Consider the following 20,779-nt stretch of genomic DNA (forward strand, 5'->3'; position numbering starts at 1 on the left):
AAGCAAAGGTTGAGTGCAAACTTGAATATAATTCGAGAAAGAACGAACACGATCAGATCATTGATTTGATGGCAAATCTAGCCCAACAAGACCAAATGTAGCCATACAACTGGATCCAGCTTATAAATTGCCATGTAGAAAGGTTCAAACCAAGTTTATTTCAATACGACCAAATCGTATCGTTTTTAAAGATGAAGTACACGTTCCATAGCAGTATGAGGGCTCAAATCGTTGATTGGAGCTCTGGTTTCTATTAGCAGCATTACACATTCAGATTGGTCAGTGTCTTGATAACCTCATTACTCAGTGCAAAAACTAGTATACCTCCAAGGAAATCTTCAAATTCAATCGTATCGTTTCTACCACTCAGCACATCGAGAGCAAGATTGCGACTGGGCATCACTGGAATTACATGAATATGCTGTAGATGTAGTCAGATATCAAATCAATCAAATCTGGGTGGTCAGCAACTAGACCCAAGATCTTGCCAATACAAAAACACATTGGATCTTGGACTCGACAAAATATACCTCTTTAATCAAAGCCTGTTCCATTTTCAAGCGCAAAGGCATATGGATGCCAAATGTATTACGGAGAACAGTGGTCTTGAGTTGTTCTTGGGTTTGGTCCCACTACAGTAGATACGCAGTTGAGTAAAATAGGCATACGACACCTTCTGTAAGCCTCATAGTATTCAACCAAAGAGGACAATATAGACATGACACTGCATCACAAGAGCAGATTCCGGTATGAAGATTGCCATTAAACAAGTGTACCTGTTCCAAATGAGATTCAAGTGGATGTCCTTGGGTGATATTGGCACGCATTACGTTGAATCCATGGCGGAAAGTATCATGAGTGCCAAACTCGGTGTTCTCTCCCAAGCTTTGAGGAGGTTTGTTGGGCAAGGAAGCAGGTACCAGTCGAAGTGACTAATATATGAGCGTGAAAGTAAGTGTAAGTTGGTATTGTTTTATATCTACTAGTGTTCAACATGAATAGACTCGAGGTTTAAGCAGCAGCTAGTTTCTAAAACAGATTTACAATCCTAAACCATTCAAAAGAATCAAGCATGAATAAAGTGAAGAGCAATGCACCAACCATTTGACAGTAGTTGGATGTATAGCAAACACTGGAAACCAATAGCAAGGGTTTGATTGGTTTTACCTTGAGAAAGTGAAATCATATGCACGTGTCTGGACAGTGTCGACTAGCCAGATCTGGACAGTAGCAGCAATCAAGACTACTACAGATCTTGATTCCAAACGGTAGATATATATATGCTTTTATATAAAATATATAGGGAAATAGATTTTATTCGCTCTAGTACGGATCAATCAGTTGTTTGACATTTATTGTAAATTTGCAGAGCCGGCACAAATCACTTTTCTTGACTCGCATAAACTTTTATAGGATTCTGGCTGAATAAAAGAAATAGCCAACCTGTGGCTATTGAGAATCTATTTATAATGGGAAAGGTACAACTCGGCCTGCTTTCTTTATTTTATTGGTTATTGTGTGTGCTAACTCAGTGACCACTTGACCAACTTGGATGCTGTCATGAATACCAAACTTTTTCTGATCCCATCGACTCTGGCTGCTCTGGCCTGTCCAATCATTGATTTAACATTATAATACATTCATACTCCAACTGGATATCTGCTATTGCTGCACTTGAATCGTTGTCTATACTGGGCGGTTGTTTTTTGGTTGGATATTGGACATGTCTTTTTTATCGGTCGGCATCAATCATGATGAACTGGCACTTTGAATACACTGGACTTGCTATGGTTTATTTTATAGAAAAAAAGGAAGGAACTCAAGCCATGGTGCTGGTGCGTATTTTTTAAAGTCCACTATATTAGTTGGACAGTACACCACTAGGAACTATAAAGAATAGATTTGTAGATATCTGCACCACTTTTTATTCCCTCATACACCACAATTACATACATGATTACAGATTCACTTTCCCAGCCATATCATGTTTAAAACTTTTAGTGTAATTGTTTAATTAATTGCACTGGAGGCACTATTCAGTATACCAATGATGGTGCTAGTTTTACGATTTGATTCAACCATGACATTTCCATCCTGATGTTTGTTTTTGCTAAAACTCTTGTTGGCTTTTGTATTTCCTACAATGGATGGCTTCGCTTACAATTACTTGAAGGCTAGTTTCAAACTTGAATATGTGAATGTATGTTTTTGTGGTGTATATGGCGGTCTAAATTTGGAAGCAGCCATTTTAGTCCTCTTTTGAAATCGCTAATCTTTTTGAAATCAATCATGCTGGCTGACAATAGGTATTGTGATCGCGAATTTGAGGATGAAAAGGTGCTTATTAACCATCAAAAAGCCAAGCATTTCAAGTGCGATCTCTGCACAAAAAGACTAAATACCGCTGGTGGGATGGTAATTCATGGTCAACAAGTGCACAAGGAGGTTTTTAAAAAGTATATAATCTAGAGTGCTACTAGATGCACGTTGATCATTTACTCATGATTTACTTTGAATGGCCAGAGTTGCGAATGCGCTTCCAGGACGAGACTCGGTTGCAATCGAGATATTTGGTATGGAAGGAGTGCCTGAAGCAGATCTGCAAGCCCATATTGCAGAGGTAGAAGTGCACAGTGAGCAACAGACAAAGCGTACAAAGGTTGACATGGTAGTAGATCAGGATGCATTAACAAGGCAACTGGAAGAATTTAGGCAGAAACAGCAAGCATCGCAAGTCATGGTACATGGTGGAGTATCTGGTGGGATGATGTCTCATGGTATGCAAGCAGGAATGATGCCAGGCATGCCTCCTGAAATAGCTCATGGAATGAGACCTCAGCAGCATAATATGGTCCACCATGTGCCTCCTAATCTACAGATGCAACCTGGTATGCCACAACTACTCCCTCCAGGAATGCCGCCAAATATGCCTCCAGGAATGCATCTAAGAGCTCCTCACGGTATGCCGCCCAGGATGCCACCAGGCATGTTTAATCCAAATGGAATGCCACCTAATTTTCCTGCAAGTATGCCTTTTCCACAAGGTCGAGGACCATCACAGTATCCTGGCGGTCCACCATTGTAAGGCAGTATGATGTGGCAAGAATGCAGATTAAGCATAGATTGGATCTAACCGTAATCTGTTTTTGAATCTGATACCAATTAGTATGCCATTTGGGAGCAATGTAATGCCACTACCGTGGCCCCCTATGGCTGGAATGCCTCAAGGAATGCCTATGCCCGGTATGCCTCAAGGTATGCCTCAAGGAATGCCTATGCAACCTTTTCCAGGTGGTTTGCCTCCACCACCACAACAGTTTAGTGGTGCATACTCAAGCGGCATTACACACTCTGTATCCAATGCACCAACTGTAGGATCAATGTCCAACGCACCGCCAAATAAACTTTCCGATTTTTCTAGTGCTGCTCCTCCGTCAGGAGCTCTTGGACAAGTCACGGCTCCTTTGCAGCAAGCGCTTGCTGTCTCTACTGGAAATATGACGTTTGATGGCAATACTCTTGCAGATACAACATCAGCAGCATCGATCTCAACACTAGTCACACCCCTCAATCCTGTCCCTGCCGTGGCTTCAACTCAGGCACCTAAAAAGGCTACAGACAAGCCGACTCGTCTCGTGTATGTGGATACAGTGTCATTGGTAAGTTGGTGTGCTATGATGTCAGGTTGGAAAATGTAATTTATTTTAAATTAGGCGTATGCAATGACGATGAATTAATTGCAAACTCTGGTCACATGTATAACACAAACAGGAGGAACGCAGAGCATTGCTCACCAAGCATCGATACGATGATACAGAAGGAGGGCATTAATAAAAACAATACTGGATCAAGTACTCCATTCCAATTTCGTTCAAAACAGGTGTTTACAAAGCCTAGATATGGGTGCTTGAAAATTGGAATGAACAAACCTGACCACAACATAAAGCCAACTGGCGATTCAAACGCACCTCAATGGGAGTAGATCCAAAGAGCCAATATATGTATAGTCCAAACCAATCAAAAGCAATGTGCCGAAGATTTATTTCATTTACAAGGGGATGAAGACTCGAAAGAGACCATCCATAAGACGGATCAAAAGGCTCTATCTGGGTGTCAGATTCCAAAAATGCGCAATGACTAGACGGATGCTTTAGCAGTTTTCCTCACAGCACAAAATAAGGAACAGGCTGTTGCGAATGTAAATGGTGACGCTTATTGCCATGGGTATAGGAGCGGTTCCTGAATTCAAGCGAATAGGAAGAGTTCTGTGTAATGTTGGCGGCAAGTAACATGGGTGAAGGAGGAGACAAGGTGCCAGTTGAAGATGTGGCCGAGAGGGCTGGTGAAACTGGTAGTGTATTGGAGGTTGCGCCAAGAGTGCTACTGCAATGGCTGTGAGTAGAGTTGGTATGATGGCCGAGACTAAGCGATTCGAATGCATGCGATACATCCTGTGTAGAGTGGTCGCATTGTGAATGAGCCGAGTGTAGACAGTAAGATGAGCAGTACAATGACCCCTGTTGATTCAATTGATTAGACAAATGGTATCGAGTGTTGGCAGTCGTAAAAATAAAAACTTACTAGCTGGCATCTTTTGCCACATCCATTCATGCACCAATCCAGGTCGAGACTCATTCTGGAAGTGTTTACAGGCAAAGAAAGATATCGACTATTACAAAAGACTAGCGACTGCAGGAATCAGATGAGCGAGTTGGAAACCTTGTAGAATTATTTGACAGATGGCAGGTAGCAACCGAGACAGCAGTCACTGAGTAGCAGACAGATCGAGTACAGGTTAGATTAGAAGCTGTAGAAGCGCGCAGAAAGCGGGTGAAAGCTGCAGTTTAAATAGGATGTAGTAAATGGTCCCGCTTGGAAATAGCTCGGGGTAGGGAAGGGAGGAGGTCTGTGTCAGATGAGAATGTTTCGAATTATTGTTTGCTATACAGAAGCCTATCAAGTGGAAAGTATTCACGGGACTAGTGATGGTCCGAGGCGGAGGTGGGGCAACACAGCAATAACAAAGTGCGGATTAGTGCAGGAAGGATTGACAACGTGGCAAAGCACAGGACTGTTCAGATATTGATTGGTTGAGGAGCAGTCCATAGCAAACTAAACATTTCATTCTGCTAATCACAGGTCGACTGTATTTTTCACAGTCCCTTAAAGTTTTATTCAGCCTGAATTATATTGTGACCAGTCAATCACACTCGTGCAAAGCTCGATAACCAAGCCACACGCTCTATGGTCTGATGTAAGTGGTTGGGCATTGTAGCTGATTGGCTGCATGCATCCAACGCTGCACTTCCCATTCACTCAACCTACTCCTTGTTTCAACAGTCTGATTGATTGCTGCATCGTCTTGTAGTTCAATTCTCTCTACCAACAGTATCAAATCCAATGTTTAGATAGCCGCACCGTTCAGGACGAGTAGACAGTAATTGGCTGGCAAAAAGAAATATCCGTCATGGATTTCATTACAGCCGTATTCACGTCGAATGAATCACTAAATAAGGGTGTCTGCAGAATAAGCAGCCAGTCTCATCATAGAGTGATAATTTCCACCAAATTTGCTAGTCAATACTGTTGTGAACTTTTTAGTTTTCTGGTCTTTCTCACAGCGATTGATATAGAGGTGAATTGGATTCTGGAAAATGCGATCTTGTTCTCTTGAATTAGAGCATACGCATGTGTGATTTTAAAATAGAAAGCGAGGTTTGTCAAGTTGTATCGAGAACAGTCGAATCCAATGTTTAGATTGTAATGGATGGATCTAGTGATCGTACAATGATCATATCAAATGACAATCTCAATTCAAACTATAGTTTGTACTAATAGGAAGCTATGCTATTCAAGAAGTAAAGTGGTCGATGAAAAAATTGATCGCTAATAGAAAAATGAACAAGTACTCAATCATTGCTTATCCCAAAGCAGTGACTGCAAGGTAATACAACTGCTTCATTTTACGTCAACACGACTGTAAAGGCAGGTACCGCTTGGAAGTGCAAACTTCAAGCACGCGTAAAAATAGTGAGTTTGGTCCACTCAATATATGAAATCGACAGTATATTGTAAAGCCCCATCTGGTTAATTAGATGTGTTTGATACATGATTCAACCCCATATACCACAATCATTTGACTTGCAAGCTGATTGATCTAGTCAACTCTTGAACCATACTCTACCACTGATGCAGGATATCAATAGATTGCCCCTTGCAATAGAGTTAATCGATCATAACGACTTGGAAATCTGACGAATACAATAGTGGCGCTTTGGACATTAGCGGAAACAACAGATGCCGTTCTTGCTAGAATACTGTATATCGTTTGTCCATATTCTGGAATCAGTATTTTGGATAAATGTTCATTGAAACATGGTCCCATATTGATACTCTACTCTCTTTTGTAATATAGCCGATCTAGGTATTTGCATTGATATCCAGTGATGAGGTTTGATTCATGCAGGCTCTTTTTTTTGGATACACTCCTTTGGTATATGCGGCTTGATTTAATTCCGAAACGGCCTAGTCTAACCACTCGTTGCATGCCATAATATAGTCATGTAATAATGGTCCAATGACTCGAGTTTAGCCCTGACTCCCTATTAATCTGTCAAATGTCATGATGCAGTTCGGAATGAAGCCGGTTCCGAAAAGTGACACTGCAGGGTTGCTGTTCTAATGAGCTTATTTGACGCCTTCACTCCCTACTTTCTATAATTTTTTCATTGGTCTTCCCCACTATGAAACACATTTGAACCACCGCTAAACAAAAAGCGCAGCAAGAGAAGGGATCCAGATCCAGATGCAGTGTAGGCTTTGAGATATCTTGGCGCAAATGTCTTGCAGCTTTTATCAACGCAGCCATGGCCCTTTAGTTTGGTATAGGCTTGCTGAAAAAATATGCAAGTATCCATACGTCTGTCAATACATCTGCTTTCAAAATGCATTTGTCGCGTTTGGTTTATCTTGTGCTCCAAGGGCAATCAAGATGGACATGGAGAAAAAGTATGGTTGGCAAGAAACAATTCTTGGTGAAATGAGTGGACAAGTGAGTAGAACTGCAGCATCTTGTGGATCACCACATGCCTGTTTCATGGTTGAGTGTATGAACTCACAAAAGGACGTGTGTATCAACATGATCAATCAACACATGTGCATCAAGAAGAAAGCAGGTCAGTGGATCATCAACCAAACGCTTGTTGAGTACCAGTATAAAGTGCACCTTTTTCCAACTGGATGCTAGTATCATGATGGGATGATGGCTAGATATGAATATATGGCATTCGTGGACGTTGAAGCAAACGACAACTCGAGCCAAAAACGTCCAATAGCGTTTGTTGCTTACAAACGTGAATGGTTGTTTGCGCTTTTAAAGCGTCTACACGTTATGCAGGTTAATGCTGAACAAAAACAAGCAACGACCGCTCTTGTGGGCGGTAACACTTGCACAAGATCTCAAATACAGAATAGCGATGCACAATGTGTTTCCGATTACTGACAACATTCCTGGCCACATCATGTGCACCAGAGCAGCTGATGCTCACGCGTGGACGGACTATCTAGACAAGTTTGGTATAACAGGATTGCTTAAAATCCGCGCATCTATACGACTGGGTGCAGCTGTTTGGCCAATTGCCTTGATTTTGAAAAAAACAGCAAACTGATTCTGTAAATGTATGTTTACGCAACAAGTAACAACAGATTAGGTGTTGTCCTGTCTGTTTGAAACATCCGTCAAAGGGTAAAACAACTGCTTCAATACCTTCCATGCAGTACGTTACATGTCAACAGCAAGTCGCTTGAGTAAATGGATAGTGCCACTATAGTCATGTTTGTCGAACCAGACTAAATCAACACATATGTGAAATGCTTTTCAATGTATCAGTTGCGAAATATAGTGGACAGTAGACACTCAAATATGGTTGACTCGATCAACAACAGTTGGACAAACCATTTTCCAGCCTTTTGATAATCGCAACATTCATGGCAAGTATAGATCTAGAGTATTGAAAGCGCGTTTATCAGAGTCGATCTTGGCATCACCAAGGAAAAGGCTTACATTTGCAAAACAAAACACTCGGTTGCGTAGCCGTTTGCAACAAGTGGAACTGTTGTACCGTGAAACTGCTGGGCTGATTGAGACATTTGACAGCTGCATTGCCATCACTCAACAATAGTCTGAAAACGTTGTTCATTTCTTCCACATGACGCAAAATAATCGACTGAAGGCAATTAATGCACCTTTTCCTATAACGACCTATGCAAGAACGTACTGGAAAATCGCCTCGATACGTCAAGTGCGTGCAAAACAACGAATGTTCCATCAAACCCTCGGTCAATTACTGATATTTCACAGTCGTATTCACGTAAAATGAAACACTATCTTGTGGTGATTGCTTCAGATTATACAATGGTTAAATGACTGTTGTTTTCTCACTACAAATTCACTGGGATAGAAAGTCTGGGCTCAATAAACACAACCAATCTATAACTTTAAACTGGAATTATTCATTTTTTAGTAGTCATGCATTGTACACTACCAGATTCATTGATTGCAATCCAGATATTGAATTCGACTTTAAATCTGTACAAATTCGTGCATTTAAAACTTGATACGCTCGCACTTCAAGACTGCATGTTTTAGAAATGCAACCATACACACCAATCACTCAATGTTTACTTGTAGGAAAGGATATGGACTGGGAATGTGGTGTGAATATCACTTTAAACATTCGGCTAGTTTTTATCCAGTGTTTTATTTTACATGAATACGGCGGTGAAATCAAATTTGATTCGAAACCAATCTGAATCGGAAGATGTTGAAAAGTTTACAGACTTTGAGAGGTTCAGCAATGGCAGCTTGTAGATACTCTGTATCAGCATCATTCTCACAGACTGCTGCATTGACAAACAAAAAGCTATCGTCCTTGTTCATTGCTCATACAACGCTATGCGAGGCTCAATAGCACTCAGCAAGCGTGCGCTGCCGTCTGGGCCCTCGTTTCCCGGGCAGTGTTTCTCTATCCATCGTCCGTTGGTGCATGGTGTAAGGATGCAACACTCCAAGAGTAGCCCAAGAGTGGTTCGAACTATTTCAGAGTATCGACAGTTGCGCCAAGAATGGTTCAAGCAAGGAGCTCTTGTTGGATTTGTTCCAACTATGGTGAGTTGGTCATATCTCGATCTTACTCAGTGATTGCTTGTAGCACAGATGCAGCCACAATAATAGCATCAGTAACCCTAACAGATGGGCCGAGTAGTTTTATTCACATGAGATGCTATGAAATCTATTTAGGGTGCACTGCACAGTGGACATGCATCACTAGGTAAATGCCACCATGTGAACACAAGCATCGTCCCTTACTTATACATGCCATCTTGTAATATCTAATGCAGCCAAAGAAGCTCGCATTGTTTGTGATCAAGTGGTTGCCAGTGTTTTTGTAAACCCAGCTCAGTTTGCTCCTACTGAGGATCTAGACAAGTATCCTCGTACTGAAAAAGATGACATTGCTTTGCTTGCTGCCGAGGGTGTTGATGTGGTATTTGCTCCATCCGTCACCGAAATGTATCCTGCTGGTATTTCACTCAATGTAAAAGAACAGGTTGGCACGTTTGTTCATGTCATGGGCAAATCTCATCAAATGTAATGTATATCAAGTGAATTCTATCCATTTCTATGTCATGATCTCGAATCCTTACTTGATGCATTTAGGGAAGGATCAATCCGCCCACACTTTTTCCGTGGTGTGGCTACAGTGGTCTCCAAGCTATTCAACATTATCCAGCCCACACATGCATTTTTCGGACAAAAGGACATTCAACAGTGTTCGGTCGTCCGCACTATGGTCCGCGATCTGATGTTTCCAACTGAAATAGTGGTGGTTCCCACAGTGCGTGAACATGATGGCCTTGCCAAGAGTTCTCGTAATCGCTATCTTTCTCAAAATGAGCGTGCTATTGCACCTGTTCTGTACCAAGCTCTTTTTGCTGCATCAAAAGAGTATGAATTGGGAGAGCGTAATCGCAATAAGCTTCTAGCTGCTGCCGAATCTGTGATAGCGCAAACTCCTGCTGTCAAACTGGAATATATTAGTCTCGTTGAACCCATAGGTTTGGAAGAAGTGGACACTGTAGAACAAGGAGCAATTCTTTCTGGAGCAATCCGTGTTGGAAATACTCGCATCATTGACAACATCTTGCTGGGAATGTCCTTGTATAACATCTGACAATAAACGATCGAGTGTCTAATCATGAATGGTTTTTGTATGTTTATTAGTTTGCGACAATGGGAATAAAGAGTCTTGATTTTGGGTCATCCCAAGGCAATTGTGTAGTTTTACAAAAGATTGTAACAGCAGTCTATAATCAGAATGGGTTCAAATGTCGAAATTGAATTTTTCATATAACCAAAAAAAAATTCTTTTGTTCTCATCCCGATTGTCGCCAACATTAGATATTGTAATCCATCGTTACTAGACATTGATAAGAATGGGACTCAAAGACAATGATTTGGGTGACAAAAATTCTAGTATTGATGAGAGGACACAAAGCAAGGCAGACTTTAAACGCTCGGTCAAAGTAGCTGTACAATCCGATTCCCAATCCACCAAACCCACATTTGCTGTTGATTCTCGGTTTATCTTGACTAGTGAATGTCAAGATGATGAAAACAATAGCCATGGCAAGAGTGATGAAAGCAACGATGAAGAGACGGATGACGAAGGGTCGGTCGATCAAGGGGAAACGGATGACGAAGAGGAAGAGGAAGCGAATGACACCGAAACGGATGCCATCCAACTCATCAAACAATCTCAAACTGCCAAACCGCTTACACTCGATTCTCTCAAAAAGTTTCAGGACAAAATCAATCGTACTGGTGTAGTCTATCTTTCTCGTATTCCTCCATTTATGAAGGCTACCAAGATGCGCTCTCTCCTTGCCCGATATGGACAAATTGGTCGTATCTTTCTCAATCCAGAAGATGCAAAAGTAGCAGCAAGACGTCGTAAATACAAACACAACAAGCGACAAAACTTTAAAGAAGGATGGATTGAATTTCTAGATAAAGATCAGGCAAAACGTACTGCTGCAACATTGAATAATACCATCATAGGCGGCAAAAAACGAAGTCGGTTCTATGATGATATCTGGAATATCAAATACTTGCCAAGATTCAAGTGGAATCATTTGACAGAGCAACTGGCATACGAACTCAAGGTTAAAGAGCAACGGGTCCAGACGGAAATGGCACAGGCCAAACGAGAGAATAAAGTTTATCTCAAAAACGTAAGCAAGGCAAAGATGATTCAAGCAATGGAAGCCAAAAAGAGTCTAAAAAGAGATCGTGAGGCAAACGATGATGAAACCAAAGCTAGCCAGGCTTCTTCTGCCATTGTGGCTTCTCAGCCTGCTACCCATCCCATACCAGACACTCTGCTTGTTCGTAGATCTTTCAAGCAGCGCAAAGTGATCGACTCTCATCCTGTATCCACCTCAAAGCCCTCTACATCTACCAAAAAACAATCCCTCTTTTCAAAGATTTTCTAATACATCCTCACTTGAAACCCCATTCTTGGTCTAAAATATATCTAGTCTGTCATTGTTGTATTGTGAGATATGCTAGATCAAAAAAGCGACAACTGAGACAGTCGTAATAAAATTATAGGTTGGCTCTTGAAACTGTTGCAGCATGTTGAAGAGCCGCAGAAGCATCTTCGACTGCATCGTTGATGTGATAATCGTCCAAAAAAGTTGCATCCAAATCCTGCCATTTTCCAGATTCGATAATGGGTTGCTCATCGGTTCCATACACTACAAGCAATACAGACTGGAATAAATCGCTACTCTAAAACACCATCCAGTCTGACTCAAACTCTAGAAACAACATACCCTCATCTTGAGTATCGCTGGATCCTATGGGCGGCATTCGACTCTCGATGATTTTTTCTAAACCAGCCAAGTTTGGGTGAGTGCTGTATTATGGAAATTCATACGATTGCATACTTGTGATGGAAAGTAAATTACCATCGCATCCCAACTGTTCTAGTTGCCAATCCCTATCAACTATATCCACCAGCTTGGCATTCCCATGTAGGTTAAGAGAAAAGTTGGAGTCCGACATTCTCAAATTCGTCTGAAAGTTGGATGCAAACTTTGGAAAAACATCATATTTCACTTGTCCAAATAGAAAAATTATAAAAATAAAATTAGTCAGTTTATTGATTGTACAGAGAAATGTGGTGTATAAAGATGATGCGTTTGAATCAGAATCGCTCCTTCATACGTGAGCTAATGGAACGCAACTGGGAATAAACCTTTCCAGGAGACGATCCCAAAATAAGTGACACTATGGCATCTCGTGCAATCTTGATGTTTTGAAATGATCCAAGAATATGTATCTTGCAATCAGCAACAACAATGCGTGTTCGAGATACATTCTCAATGGTGAATCGAGTTTTGCCATCCTTGCCAACAATTCGACCAATGGCTCGGGAAAGATTTTCGCCATGCAATGTCTTGACATCCTTGATTTCAAATGTGTCGACATAAAGATCCTCCAAACGCAACAGTGCAAGTGCATCATCTACTTCAAAACCAAGACCGTATGCCTTGACAAAGTCTGCCCCTTTTTGAACTGCACCAATATCTTCAGTTTCAGAGCACGACTAAAAATACAAAAGGTGTCAAAAAGCAGTTTTGATCAGCAACAACAACCAGGCATATACATACCCGAATCTCTACTGCTTTCGCTTTTGGATTCATACGAACTTGCAGTTTCATGTGCTCTACAAGCGGTGTGTAAATCTTTAACCAATCTTTTCTTAATGGAGTCATTCTGTGAGGTGGAATCGGAATTTTGCGAGCATCTGCTTTAGTGGTCTATAGTCACAAACCATTCAAAGTATATCAAAACAAAAGTGGATTAAAATCTGCGGCTGCAACATCAATTAAAAAAAAGTAGTTTTCTCAGGTATAAAGATCATGCATCACGACATCATCCCCACTTATTTAAAAAGGATGAAGCCAAAACTTCAGGGCTTGACTCTATATAGTAATCATCACTGAAAACCAAACACAATAGGAATATATACAACAGTTGAACCAACATATTTTGTAAAATTCGGCAACAAAACCATATATACCATTAAATCCTTTCGTGAAAGAGCAGGAAAGTCTGGCTTTTCTGAAACAACTGGAGCATCTAATTTCATTGGCTCTAAAGCCTGCTTTTGGAACATGGCAGCATCGAGTATTTGGGTCATGATTAGAAAAATAAACCGAATGGATGGCTTGATGAAGAAGAAAAAAAATTGTATTAAAGAAGCAAATTCACGTGACGTATACTTGAAAATTGGATCGTCTACGTTCTTTCATATTGCATTGTTGAATCAGTCAGCCATTTGTAAAACGAATCGCTAAATAAGAGTGTCTGCAGAAAAACTGCCAGTCTCATGAAATGAGTGCCAATTTACTAAACAGAATTGTTTTTTAAACTCATTAAATTTTTAGCAGCAAATTGCAATCAGCATTCAGCCATTGTTTATTCCAAAAATCATCACTGCATAGTAAAACATTTCATTTTACACGAATACAGCCAAGACACGTTGTCAACCAGTCCATCATTTGATAGTATTTAAAATTGGATCAGAATTCATGGTCACAACACTGAAATCAAGATAGTATGCATTGTCTTTATTTAAAGCTGACAATAGAAGCAACTCCAAACCTATTTGAATAAATGCAATCAAACAAATCAAAAAATATGGGAGAAAATCGAATCAATAGGGAGAATTGACAATATTGGATCTTGATTTGAGTGTTTTTGTGGGCGTTTGAAGTGTACGCTAATCAGTCATAGTGGTGCACGGATTTCAAAATTGTTGATTAGCAAATCTACGAATCAACTCTATACTAATTTACACACACATAATTACCTTGGAAACCATTTCGACATTTTCGGGAAGTGCAACAATAATTGAGCGATCACCGCCATACTTGAAGTTATCCGCAACAACATTTTCTGAATATCTTTTGATGGAGTATTCGGGTTGCTTTCCACTTCTACTGAGTTTAACCTGGCGAAAGTTCCATGTAATCACATACGGACCAGTGGAAGTAATGATGGTTTTTTCCAAAGAGTCGCCGGTATTGAAACGCGCAGGAGTAAAGGAAACATTCTCGCCCATCCATGCTACATGCTCAGGACGAAGTTGAAGTCGCTTTGGTACTGGTTTTTTATCACCCATGCCTTTTTGATAGCCATTTTTACCTCCAGCTTCGCCTTCAATCTCAGTATCCACTAACAGTAGATATGTACTGCATGTAGCGAGCAAATACTTGCCATTCTCTGTAGAGTCAATGCCAATAATGGGGTCACCAAGACCTGGAAGTAAAGTTTTGGCACGAATATTGAGCTTATTGTAAAGACGAATATCGCCCTTGTCAGATGCAACAGCTAGTTCACCGTTTCCTGTAGTAGATGCAACGCTAAACTGGTTAGAAGTCTTGTACACGTTGGACTGTGCTTCGACGCGCTTGTTGCCAGCCAAGCGAGGATCAATTCTGAAAATAGCATTGCTGTTGATACCAATGACAGTTTTTTCTTGAGTCAACTGAGCGTATTTTTTGTCAGGGATAATTTCATTCACGTCCATGTCATCGTCCACTTTCCATTCTTCAATGACTTTACCACGCTCAAGATCCATACGAAATATCTTGCGTTTATCATCGGGATTCATAAGCAGCATAGACGATTCTTGTTCGTGAAGCATGACTCGACGCGGGGAAAAGAGTGTACCATCCATTGTGCCAACATTGTTGATGGTAGTGGAAAACTCGAGTCCTTGGTCATCAGTGTGTTTAAAAACTCCAATGCGGTTGCCTCGAACGACAAAAGATCTGTCATGCTTATATCCCACAGCAAGTAGACTGTTTTTGCTTTGAGTTGAAGTATCAGCCGATTCAAATCTAGCACAAGAATTTGGGTTGTCTTCCTCCTCATCTTCACCCTCTTCTAGTAAATCTTCCTCCGCAGCCTCTGCCTCGCGCTCATCATCGCGTGCATCGGTCATTTCCACATCTTCTTGAAACGCACGAGTGATGTATTTCTGATCTGATTCGGTGAGTTTTGAAAAATCACGCTTATGACTGGTTTCGTTCATGCATTGGGAAAAGATTTGCATAAAGTGGTTTAAATCCTGAGCATTATTAGGTTCAAACTTGAGAGACCACGAAATCAATGGAGTGCCAGTCGTCAGATCAAGCCAAACCCAGACAAATGACAGATGTTCGTTGTTAAAAATAGGGTTCATGCTTGCATTTATGGCTTGTACAATATAGGGCTGATTGTTTACAGTGACAACCAATTGAAACTCGTACGCGCCAGTTTCTACAATCGAGGCAGTAACATTGGAAGATGCCAATTCGAATTGTAAATCAGAAACACTATAAAGATATAAATCAGTGCGAACAACAGCCAAAGTTTTGCCAACTGGGATTTCTACGGCAGGAATTTGTGGTAAAGTTGACAAAAAGGGATTTTTGTCGTCTGCAGCTTTAACAGAGTTTTTATCCGACTCAGCCTTGACAATCATGGCAGGAGAGGGAGTTGCAGGAGAAGAAGGGCCAGTAGACATGGGCTGTGGAGAGAATGTAGATTCAGTATTGCGGAGATGAGCACTTGCAAGAACACTTTTTTTGACAGGAGTCTGGATTGAATTTAATATGCAAAGACGATTAGAAAAATAAATACTAGTCTAATCTTGAAGGGATACTAGACACTATAGAGTCCGAATCATGCATAGAATAGTTGAATTGATATGAATTACCTTTAAAGGAGCTTTCCAGACTCCAATGCTTGACTCTTCAGCAAGTTTCTTGACATCTGCAACGTAGTCCTGCAACTCTTGTTCAGTAGACTGCGACTTGGGTTTGTTCATGGCTCGTTCAAACATGCAAGTGTAAGCAATCTCTTCCAGTAGTTTACAGGAAACATCATTGACTTGAGTTGCGTCTGGTACAAACTCCCATCCACAAGTACCGGTTTCATCGTCCGGATCGGCCCAAATCAAACCAGGCGGCAGTCCAGACGTAGAAGTTGAGTTCTGTGCAGCCTTTTTCGGTTTACCGGACACTGCAGCAGTCGTTCCTTTTGAAACCAGTCTAAACTGCAGTAGACTGTCCAATAAAAACGAATGTTCATCGTCTAAATCGTCTTGATCCGCAGCATCCAGTTCAGCTTCACCTTCTTCATAAATGCGAGTAACAACCAATTGATAATTGAACTTGGTAGTAGTACGACGAACACTCAGCGATGCATCTCTAAATATCAGCAAGCGAGATGACTTTGTACTGCTGGGATCAAGATAAAACAACTGACCAGACTTGAGTTCAATCAAACTACTTTCGTTTTCTCCAAACACAATATTCCCCAAAGACTTGAGTAAGAACATTTTATGTAAAGTAATAATCACGACAAAGTTGTTTAAAACAATTGAATCGATTCTTTATAATGATTTTATTCTTTATAAAAGTTTAAACTCGCAAGTTGAATGAAAACATTCCAAACAATGGCTTCTGCCATTCAATCAACTGTTACTGTCATTGCATTCATTATTTTATTTAATACTGCAACTCTATTCAATTCATACAAAGGAGTCTCTGCAGACACTTTGGTTCCTCATTGGTTCAAGGACACTGACCAGCCATCCATCACCAACATCAAACAGGACTCGAATGACCTTGTGATCGTAACCACTCTCGATGGAGAGTTGCATGGCATTCAAAAGTCTACCGGAATCAAAGTCTGGACCACTTCCCTTGGTTGGGGTCCATTGGTTCATGTCAGCACTTCAACTACTACTGACTCGGTGTGCAGCTCAAAACATTGCAATGCCATGGATCATTCTCATGAAAACGCTGATGCTTCTGTGTCGGACACTATCAACCAACACAATGGCCATGAAGAATCTGCTATTAGACCTGTGCCTGCATACAGCAATGTAAAGGCTTGCAATGGTTTTATTATCAAATCATCGGGAATTAGTGACATGTTCTTGTTTACCAGCAGTGATGGCATCGAGGTAATTCGTTTGATTCATTCAATTTGTAAATTCATCTCATACTGAAACGTTTGATTATTCAGAAATTCAGATTATCTCTTAAAGACGTTGTCGATCAACGTCCATCCTTTGTCTATCGCAACTATGCATTCACCAGTAGCAAATACTCGCAAATCATTGCATTGGATCCTTTTACTGGAAGTATTTATCAAACACTCGACTCACAATCAGGATCAAACAGTCTACCTAATCGTATACCGTCCAACGCTCTGTATTTGACTTGTACAAAGTATTCATTGAGCATATTTGACCAACAATCATTCAAAATGCTAGGAAATGTTTCGTTTAGTGAATTTGGTACTGCAACAATGCCCGGATCTGACGTGAATGATGAATATGACGATGAGGGTTTTATAGATGGTGGTTCAGACTCGTCAACTACTAACCCAAAACCACTTCAAATTCAAGTTGATGCAGACGGTTTTCTTTTGATTGAAAACCAATCATCTGGTACGTTTATTCATTTTTATTCAGTCGTATTCATATAAAATGGACCATTATCTCGCGATACCTGCTTGAGAATACACAGTGGTTAAATATGTATTGCGTTTTCCTACTAAAAATTGGATGCATTGTTTCTTTAATAGAAACAATGTTCACCATACGATGCATACACAATCAACCTATATTTTTGAACGGAGATTCTTTTTTGACATACATTGTACAATTACCTGATCCATTCATTGTAATTCATGGTGTTTGACTGTTTTCAATACAACTCTACAAACTCATGTATCCTAGAATCTCACAGATATGCTCTAGTTCAAAAGAACAATTTTTGGAATACAATTGTTGTTTTCATGTCATTCATCAAAAGAATATTGTCCAGTCAATCCAACACCCGTTATTTCACGACTGTTTATCATGTATTTTGGCATCCTTATTGAATGTTGTTTTACATGAATACGGCTTTAATTACGATCGTCTTTTATTTAAAGTTGTAACTTACATTTTATATGAACCATATATTGATCATCTAGATACATCAGATACTGTGGAGACTAAATTTAAAACTCAACCAGTGTCTGTGTTTCAGATTTCTACTGGTAAAAGTGGCGATACACATATCTCCAAAGTCAGTTTACCACTGCCACACTCTTACCACAATCGTATCAGTCCTGGCTTGAAAAAATCAGGCAACGAATCTCCAGATAAACATCATTTTGATAATGTTGATGACTTGAATGATATCATATCTGATAACCACCAAGACCAATATGATGGCTATGCTTTAGATCAGCCCTCTAGTGCCAAGAGTGACGATAAAGATCTGGATTGCACTCTTGAATCAAATTTTGCTCGTTGCTTCAATGTTCATGATGGCAAATTCTCTAATGCGAGTTCATCCACCCACTTGTTTCAGTTTCTATTATTTTCTGGAATCACCACTGCAATAGGCTTAATTGCTGCTGCATACATCTTTCACAAGCAATATTTGAATTTGATTGCCGGTATTTGGTCATACACATCTACCCATCGTCAATCATTGAGTTCCAGTATACCTGACTCTTTGATCAATTCACTGAAAGATGTTTCCAATTCAACAGATTCAAATACACAAAGCTCTTCAACATACGTCGCACTTGATGGTAAGGCAACTATCAGTCAAACATCTATAGAGATTAAAATTTTAAACATGTTCATGCCACTTTTACAATAATGACTGATGAACTTTTTATTTTAATTCCAGATCTGGGTTTTACCATATCAAAGTCTAGCGAGTTGCATAAAGCCGGAGCGATTTTGGATAGTATCAGCGACAATAGAGACGATGATGCATTACTTGCTGGTGATGAAACCAGCTCAAATCCAGCCGAGTATGAGCACTACCCATTGTCAGAAACATCTAGCAAAAGCTCATCATGGTCAATATCACAAGCTAATCCAAGTGCATTAAAAGTTTTGTCGGTTTCAGATACCATCCTTGGCTATGGTAGTCATGGCACAATAGTATATAAAGGACAATTTGAAGGACGAGAGGTGGCCATCAAGCGCTTATTGGTGGACTTTTATGAGATTGCAGATCATGAAGTCAAGATATTGCAAGAGTCGGATCATCATCCCAACGTGGTACGGTATTATTATCGAGAAAAATGTGATGGATTTATGTATATAGCGCTCGAGTTGTGCTCGGCCACATTGCAAGATATTATTGAGCGATGTAGCATACCACAGTATGATGAAATGAGACGTCAGCTTAAACCCAACCATCTACTACGTGAAATCATGGCTGGTGTTCAGCATTTGCACTCGATGAAGATTGTGCATCGGGATTTAAAACCTCAGAATATTCTTATTAGCAAGTCTAACAGCAAGAAAAGTTTGAAGCCGCGTATTTTGATTTCTGATTTTGGATTAGGAAAGCGGCTGGCAGACGATCAATCATCATTTCACAACACAGCTGGGTTTGGAGGTGGAACAGTGGGTTGGAGAGCACCCGAGTGTTTGCTTGAACTTGCAAACTCAGTTGGTTCAAAAAATCAAGACTCTATTGCTGGTATTGCGTCTATGTCGACACAGGACTCTTTAATACGAATCACTCGTTCTATGGACATTTTCTCGGTCGGGTGTATATTTTTTTATATTCTAACTCAAGGCGGACATCCATTTGGAGATAAATTTGTTCGAGAATCCAATGTTCTTCGTGGAAACTATCGATTGGATGCGTTGGATGCCTTGAAACATGAAAGTCTGTTGGCCAAAGACATGATCAAACGCATGATTGCCAAAGATCCTTCCAAACGGTAATTCGTTTAGTATTCAATTTCCATGTGATTATTGATCCTGTCTGCTTTTATACTGATTTTAACTTGATTTATTTGAAATGGCATTTATGTCTGCGCAGACCAGATGCAGTATCATTAATGTTTCATCCATACTTTTGGACGTCGACACAGAAGCTGGCGTTTATGCAAGAGTTGTCAGATCGTATTGAAATAGAAAGCAGAGACCCGCCATCAGCACTTATCAAGCATTTGGAAAGAGGAACAACAAAAATAACAGGAGGAGATTGGTGTCGTCGATTCACTCGAAATGTGATGGATGATTTGCGACTGCGTCGCAGGTATGATGGAAGTAGTGTGCAAGATTTGTTGCGAGCAGTCCGTAACACCAAACACCATTATCAGGAACTATCGATTGAATCTAGAAACTCACTCGGAGTATTGCCAGAAGAGTTTGTAGTGAATCTTGAGAGCAAATTTCCAGGACTTTTACTGCACTGTTTTAATTTAGTCACAGATAGCAAGGCATTACGTAATGATCCAACACTGATGAGTTATTTGACACCGATTGGATAAAAGCAACAAGGTTATTGTGATTTACAGCTATATTCAGTAAATAAAATATTCTTTTGTAATTTATCAATGATTGTCTCCGAAACAGACAATAGTTGAATATTCAGTGTACTTTTCTACTACACATTGACTTTAATAGACAATGTTCATGAAAAATCAAACTAGTTTTGAACTGGAATTACGCACTTTTGGTAGTCATACATTGTACCATCTTTATACTTTCCATTACAACCCAGATATTGAAGTTGACTATTCTGATGTTACAAAACTCTATAAACTTGGATACATTTGCGCTCTAGTTCAAAAACAGTCTTGGAAATGCAGCTGTTGTTTTTATGCAGATCATTCAATGTCTGT

General features: G+C 40.2%; 10 protein-coding genes across 10 annotated transcripts; 5 read left to right on the forward strand and 5 right to left on the reverse strand.

Moving 5' to 3' along the window:
* Positions 1–185: 185 nt before the first annotated feature.
* On the reverse strand, positions 186–1,074 carry BATDEDRAFT_91476 (uncharacterized protein; the record flags this gene model as incomplete). Its single annotated transcript, XM_006681780.1, has 5 exons — positions 186–250; positions 325–421; positions 531–632; positions 777–932; positions 1,045–1,074. The coding sequence occupies 5 exons, from the start codon at positions 1,072–1,074 to the stop codon at positions 186–188; spliced, it is 450 nt and encodes a 149-aa protein (XP_006681843.1).
* Positions 1,075–1,429: 355 nt separating this feature from the next.
* On the forward strand, positions 1,430–3,853 carry BATDEDRAFT_33683 (uncharacterized protein). The gene is made up of 6 exons (XM_006681645.1): positions 1,430–1,478; positions 1,804–1,835; positions 2,307–2,456; positions 2,524–3,081; positions 3,167–3,659; positions 3,772–3,853. Exons 1-6 carry the CDS (start codon positions 1,470–1,472, stop codon positions 3,829–3,831), a joined length of 1,302 nt encoding a protein of 433 aa, XP_006681708.1. The 5' UTR covers positions 1,430–1,469; the 3' UTR covers positions 3,832–3,853.
* Positions 3,854–4,005: 152 nt separating this feature from the next.
* BATDEDRAFT_37405 (uncharacterized protein) lies at positions 4,006–4,779 on the reverse strand. Its single transcript, XM_006681686.1, has 2 exons — positions 4,582–4,779; positions 4,006–4,517 (listed from the first exon to the last, which is right to left on the reverse strand). Exons 1-2 carry the CDS (start codon positions 4,633–4,635, stop codon positions 4,164–4,166), a joined length of 408 nt encoding a protein of 135 aa, XP_006681749.1. The 5' UTR covers positions 4,636–4,779; the 3' UTR covers positions 4,006–4,163.
* A 2,500-nt stretch (positions 4,780–7,279) lies between these two features.
* Positions 7,280–7,501, forward strand: BATDEDRAFT_91615 (uncharacterized protein; the record flags this gene model as incomplete). Its single annotated transcript, XM_006681730.1, has 1 exon — positions 7,280–7,501. The coding sequence occupies one exon, from the start codon at positions 7,280–7,282 to the stop codon at positions 7,499–7,501; it is 222 nt and encodes a 73-aa protein (XP_006681793.1).
* A 1,554-nt stretch (positions 7,502–9,055) lies between these two features.
* Positions 9,056–10,232, forward strand: BATDEDRAFT_13762 (pantoate--beta-alanine ligase PAN6; the record flags this gene model as incomplete). Its single annotated transcript, XM_006681527.1, has 4 exons — positions 9,056–9,166; positions 9,299–9,329; positions 9,400–9,649; positions 9,719–10,232. 4 exons carry the CDS (start codon positions 9,056–9,058, stop codon positions 10,230–10,232), a joined length of 906 nt encoding a protein of 301 aa, XP_006681590.1.
* A 457-nt stretch (positions 10,233–10,689) lies between these two features.
* BATDEDRAFT_4571 (RNA-binding ATPase activator ESF2) lies at positions 10,690–11,337 on the forward strand (the record flags this gene model as incomplete). Its single annotated transcript, XM_006681516.1, has 1 exon — positions 10,690–11,337. A coding segment is annotated over one exon (648 nt), but the record flags the coding sequence as incomplete, so codon positions are not given.
* A 328-nt stretch (positions 11,338–11,665) lies between these two features.
* BATDEDRAFT_91475 (uncharacterized protein) lies at positions 11,666–11,932 on the reverse strand (the record flags this gene model as incomplete). Its single annotated transcript, XM_006681781.1, has 2 exons — positions 11,666–11,817; positions 11,896–11,932. 2 exons carry the CDS (start codon positions 11,930–11,932, stop codon positions 11,666–11,668), a joined length of 189 nt encoding a protein of 62 aa, XP_006681844.1.
* A 337-nt stretch (positions 11,933–12,269) lies between these two features.
* On the reverse strand, positions 12,270–13,268 carry BATDEDRAFT_91474 (uncharacterized protein; the record flags this gene model as incomplete). The annotated part of the gene is made up of 3 exons (XM_006681782.1): positions 12,270–12,671; positions 12,736–12,885; positions 13,149–13,268. 3 exons carry the CDS (start codon positions 13,266–13,268, stop codon positions 12,270–12,272), a joined length of 672 nt encoding a protein of 223 aa, XP_006681845.1.
* Positions 13,269–13,677: 409 nt separating this feature from the next.
* BATDEDRAFT_35978 (uncharacterized protein) lies at positions 13,678–16,457 on the reverse strand (the record flags this gene model as incomplete). Its single annotated transcript, XM_006681670.1, has 3 exons — positions 13,678–13,850; positions 13,941–15,713; positions 15,834–16,457. 3 exons carry the CDS (start codon positions 16,455–16,457, stop codon positions 13,785–13,787), a joined length of 2,463 nt encoding a protein of 820 aa, XP_006681733.1. The 3' UTR covers positions 13,678–13,784.
* Positions 16,458–19,310: 2,853 nt separating this feature from the next.
* On the forward strand, positions 19,311–20,722 carry BATDEDRAFT_20725 (uncharacterized protein; the record flags this gene model as incomplete). The annotated part of the gene is made up of 3 exons (XM_006681570.1): positions 19,311–19,592; positions 19,647–19,870; positions 19,972–20,722. 3 exons carry the CDS (start codon positions 19,311–19,313, stop codon positions 20,423–20,425), a joined length of 960 nt encoding a protein of 319 aa, XP_006681633.1. The 3' UTR covers positions 20,426–20,722.
* Between the last annotated feature and the right edge of the window lie 57 nt (positions 20,723–20,779).

This window comes from Batrachochytrium dendrobatidis, assembly GCF_000203795.2.
Source record: "Batrachochytrium dendrobatidis JAM81 unplaced genomic scaffold BATDEscaffold_13, whole genome shotgun sequence".
Classification (NCBI taxonomy): domain Eukaryota; kingdom Fungi; phylum Chytridiomycota; class Chytridiomycetes; order Rhizophydiales; genus Batrachochytrium; species Batrachochytrium dendrobatidis.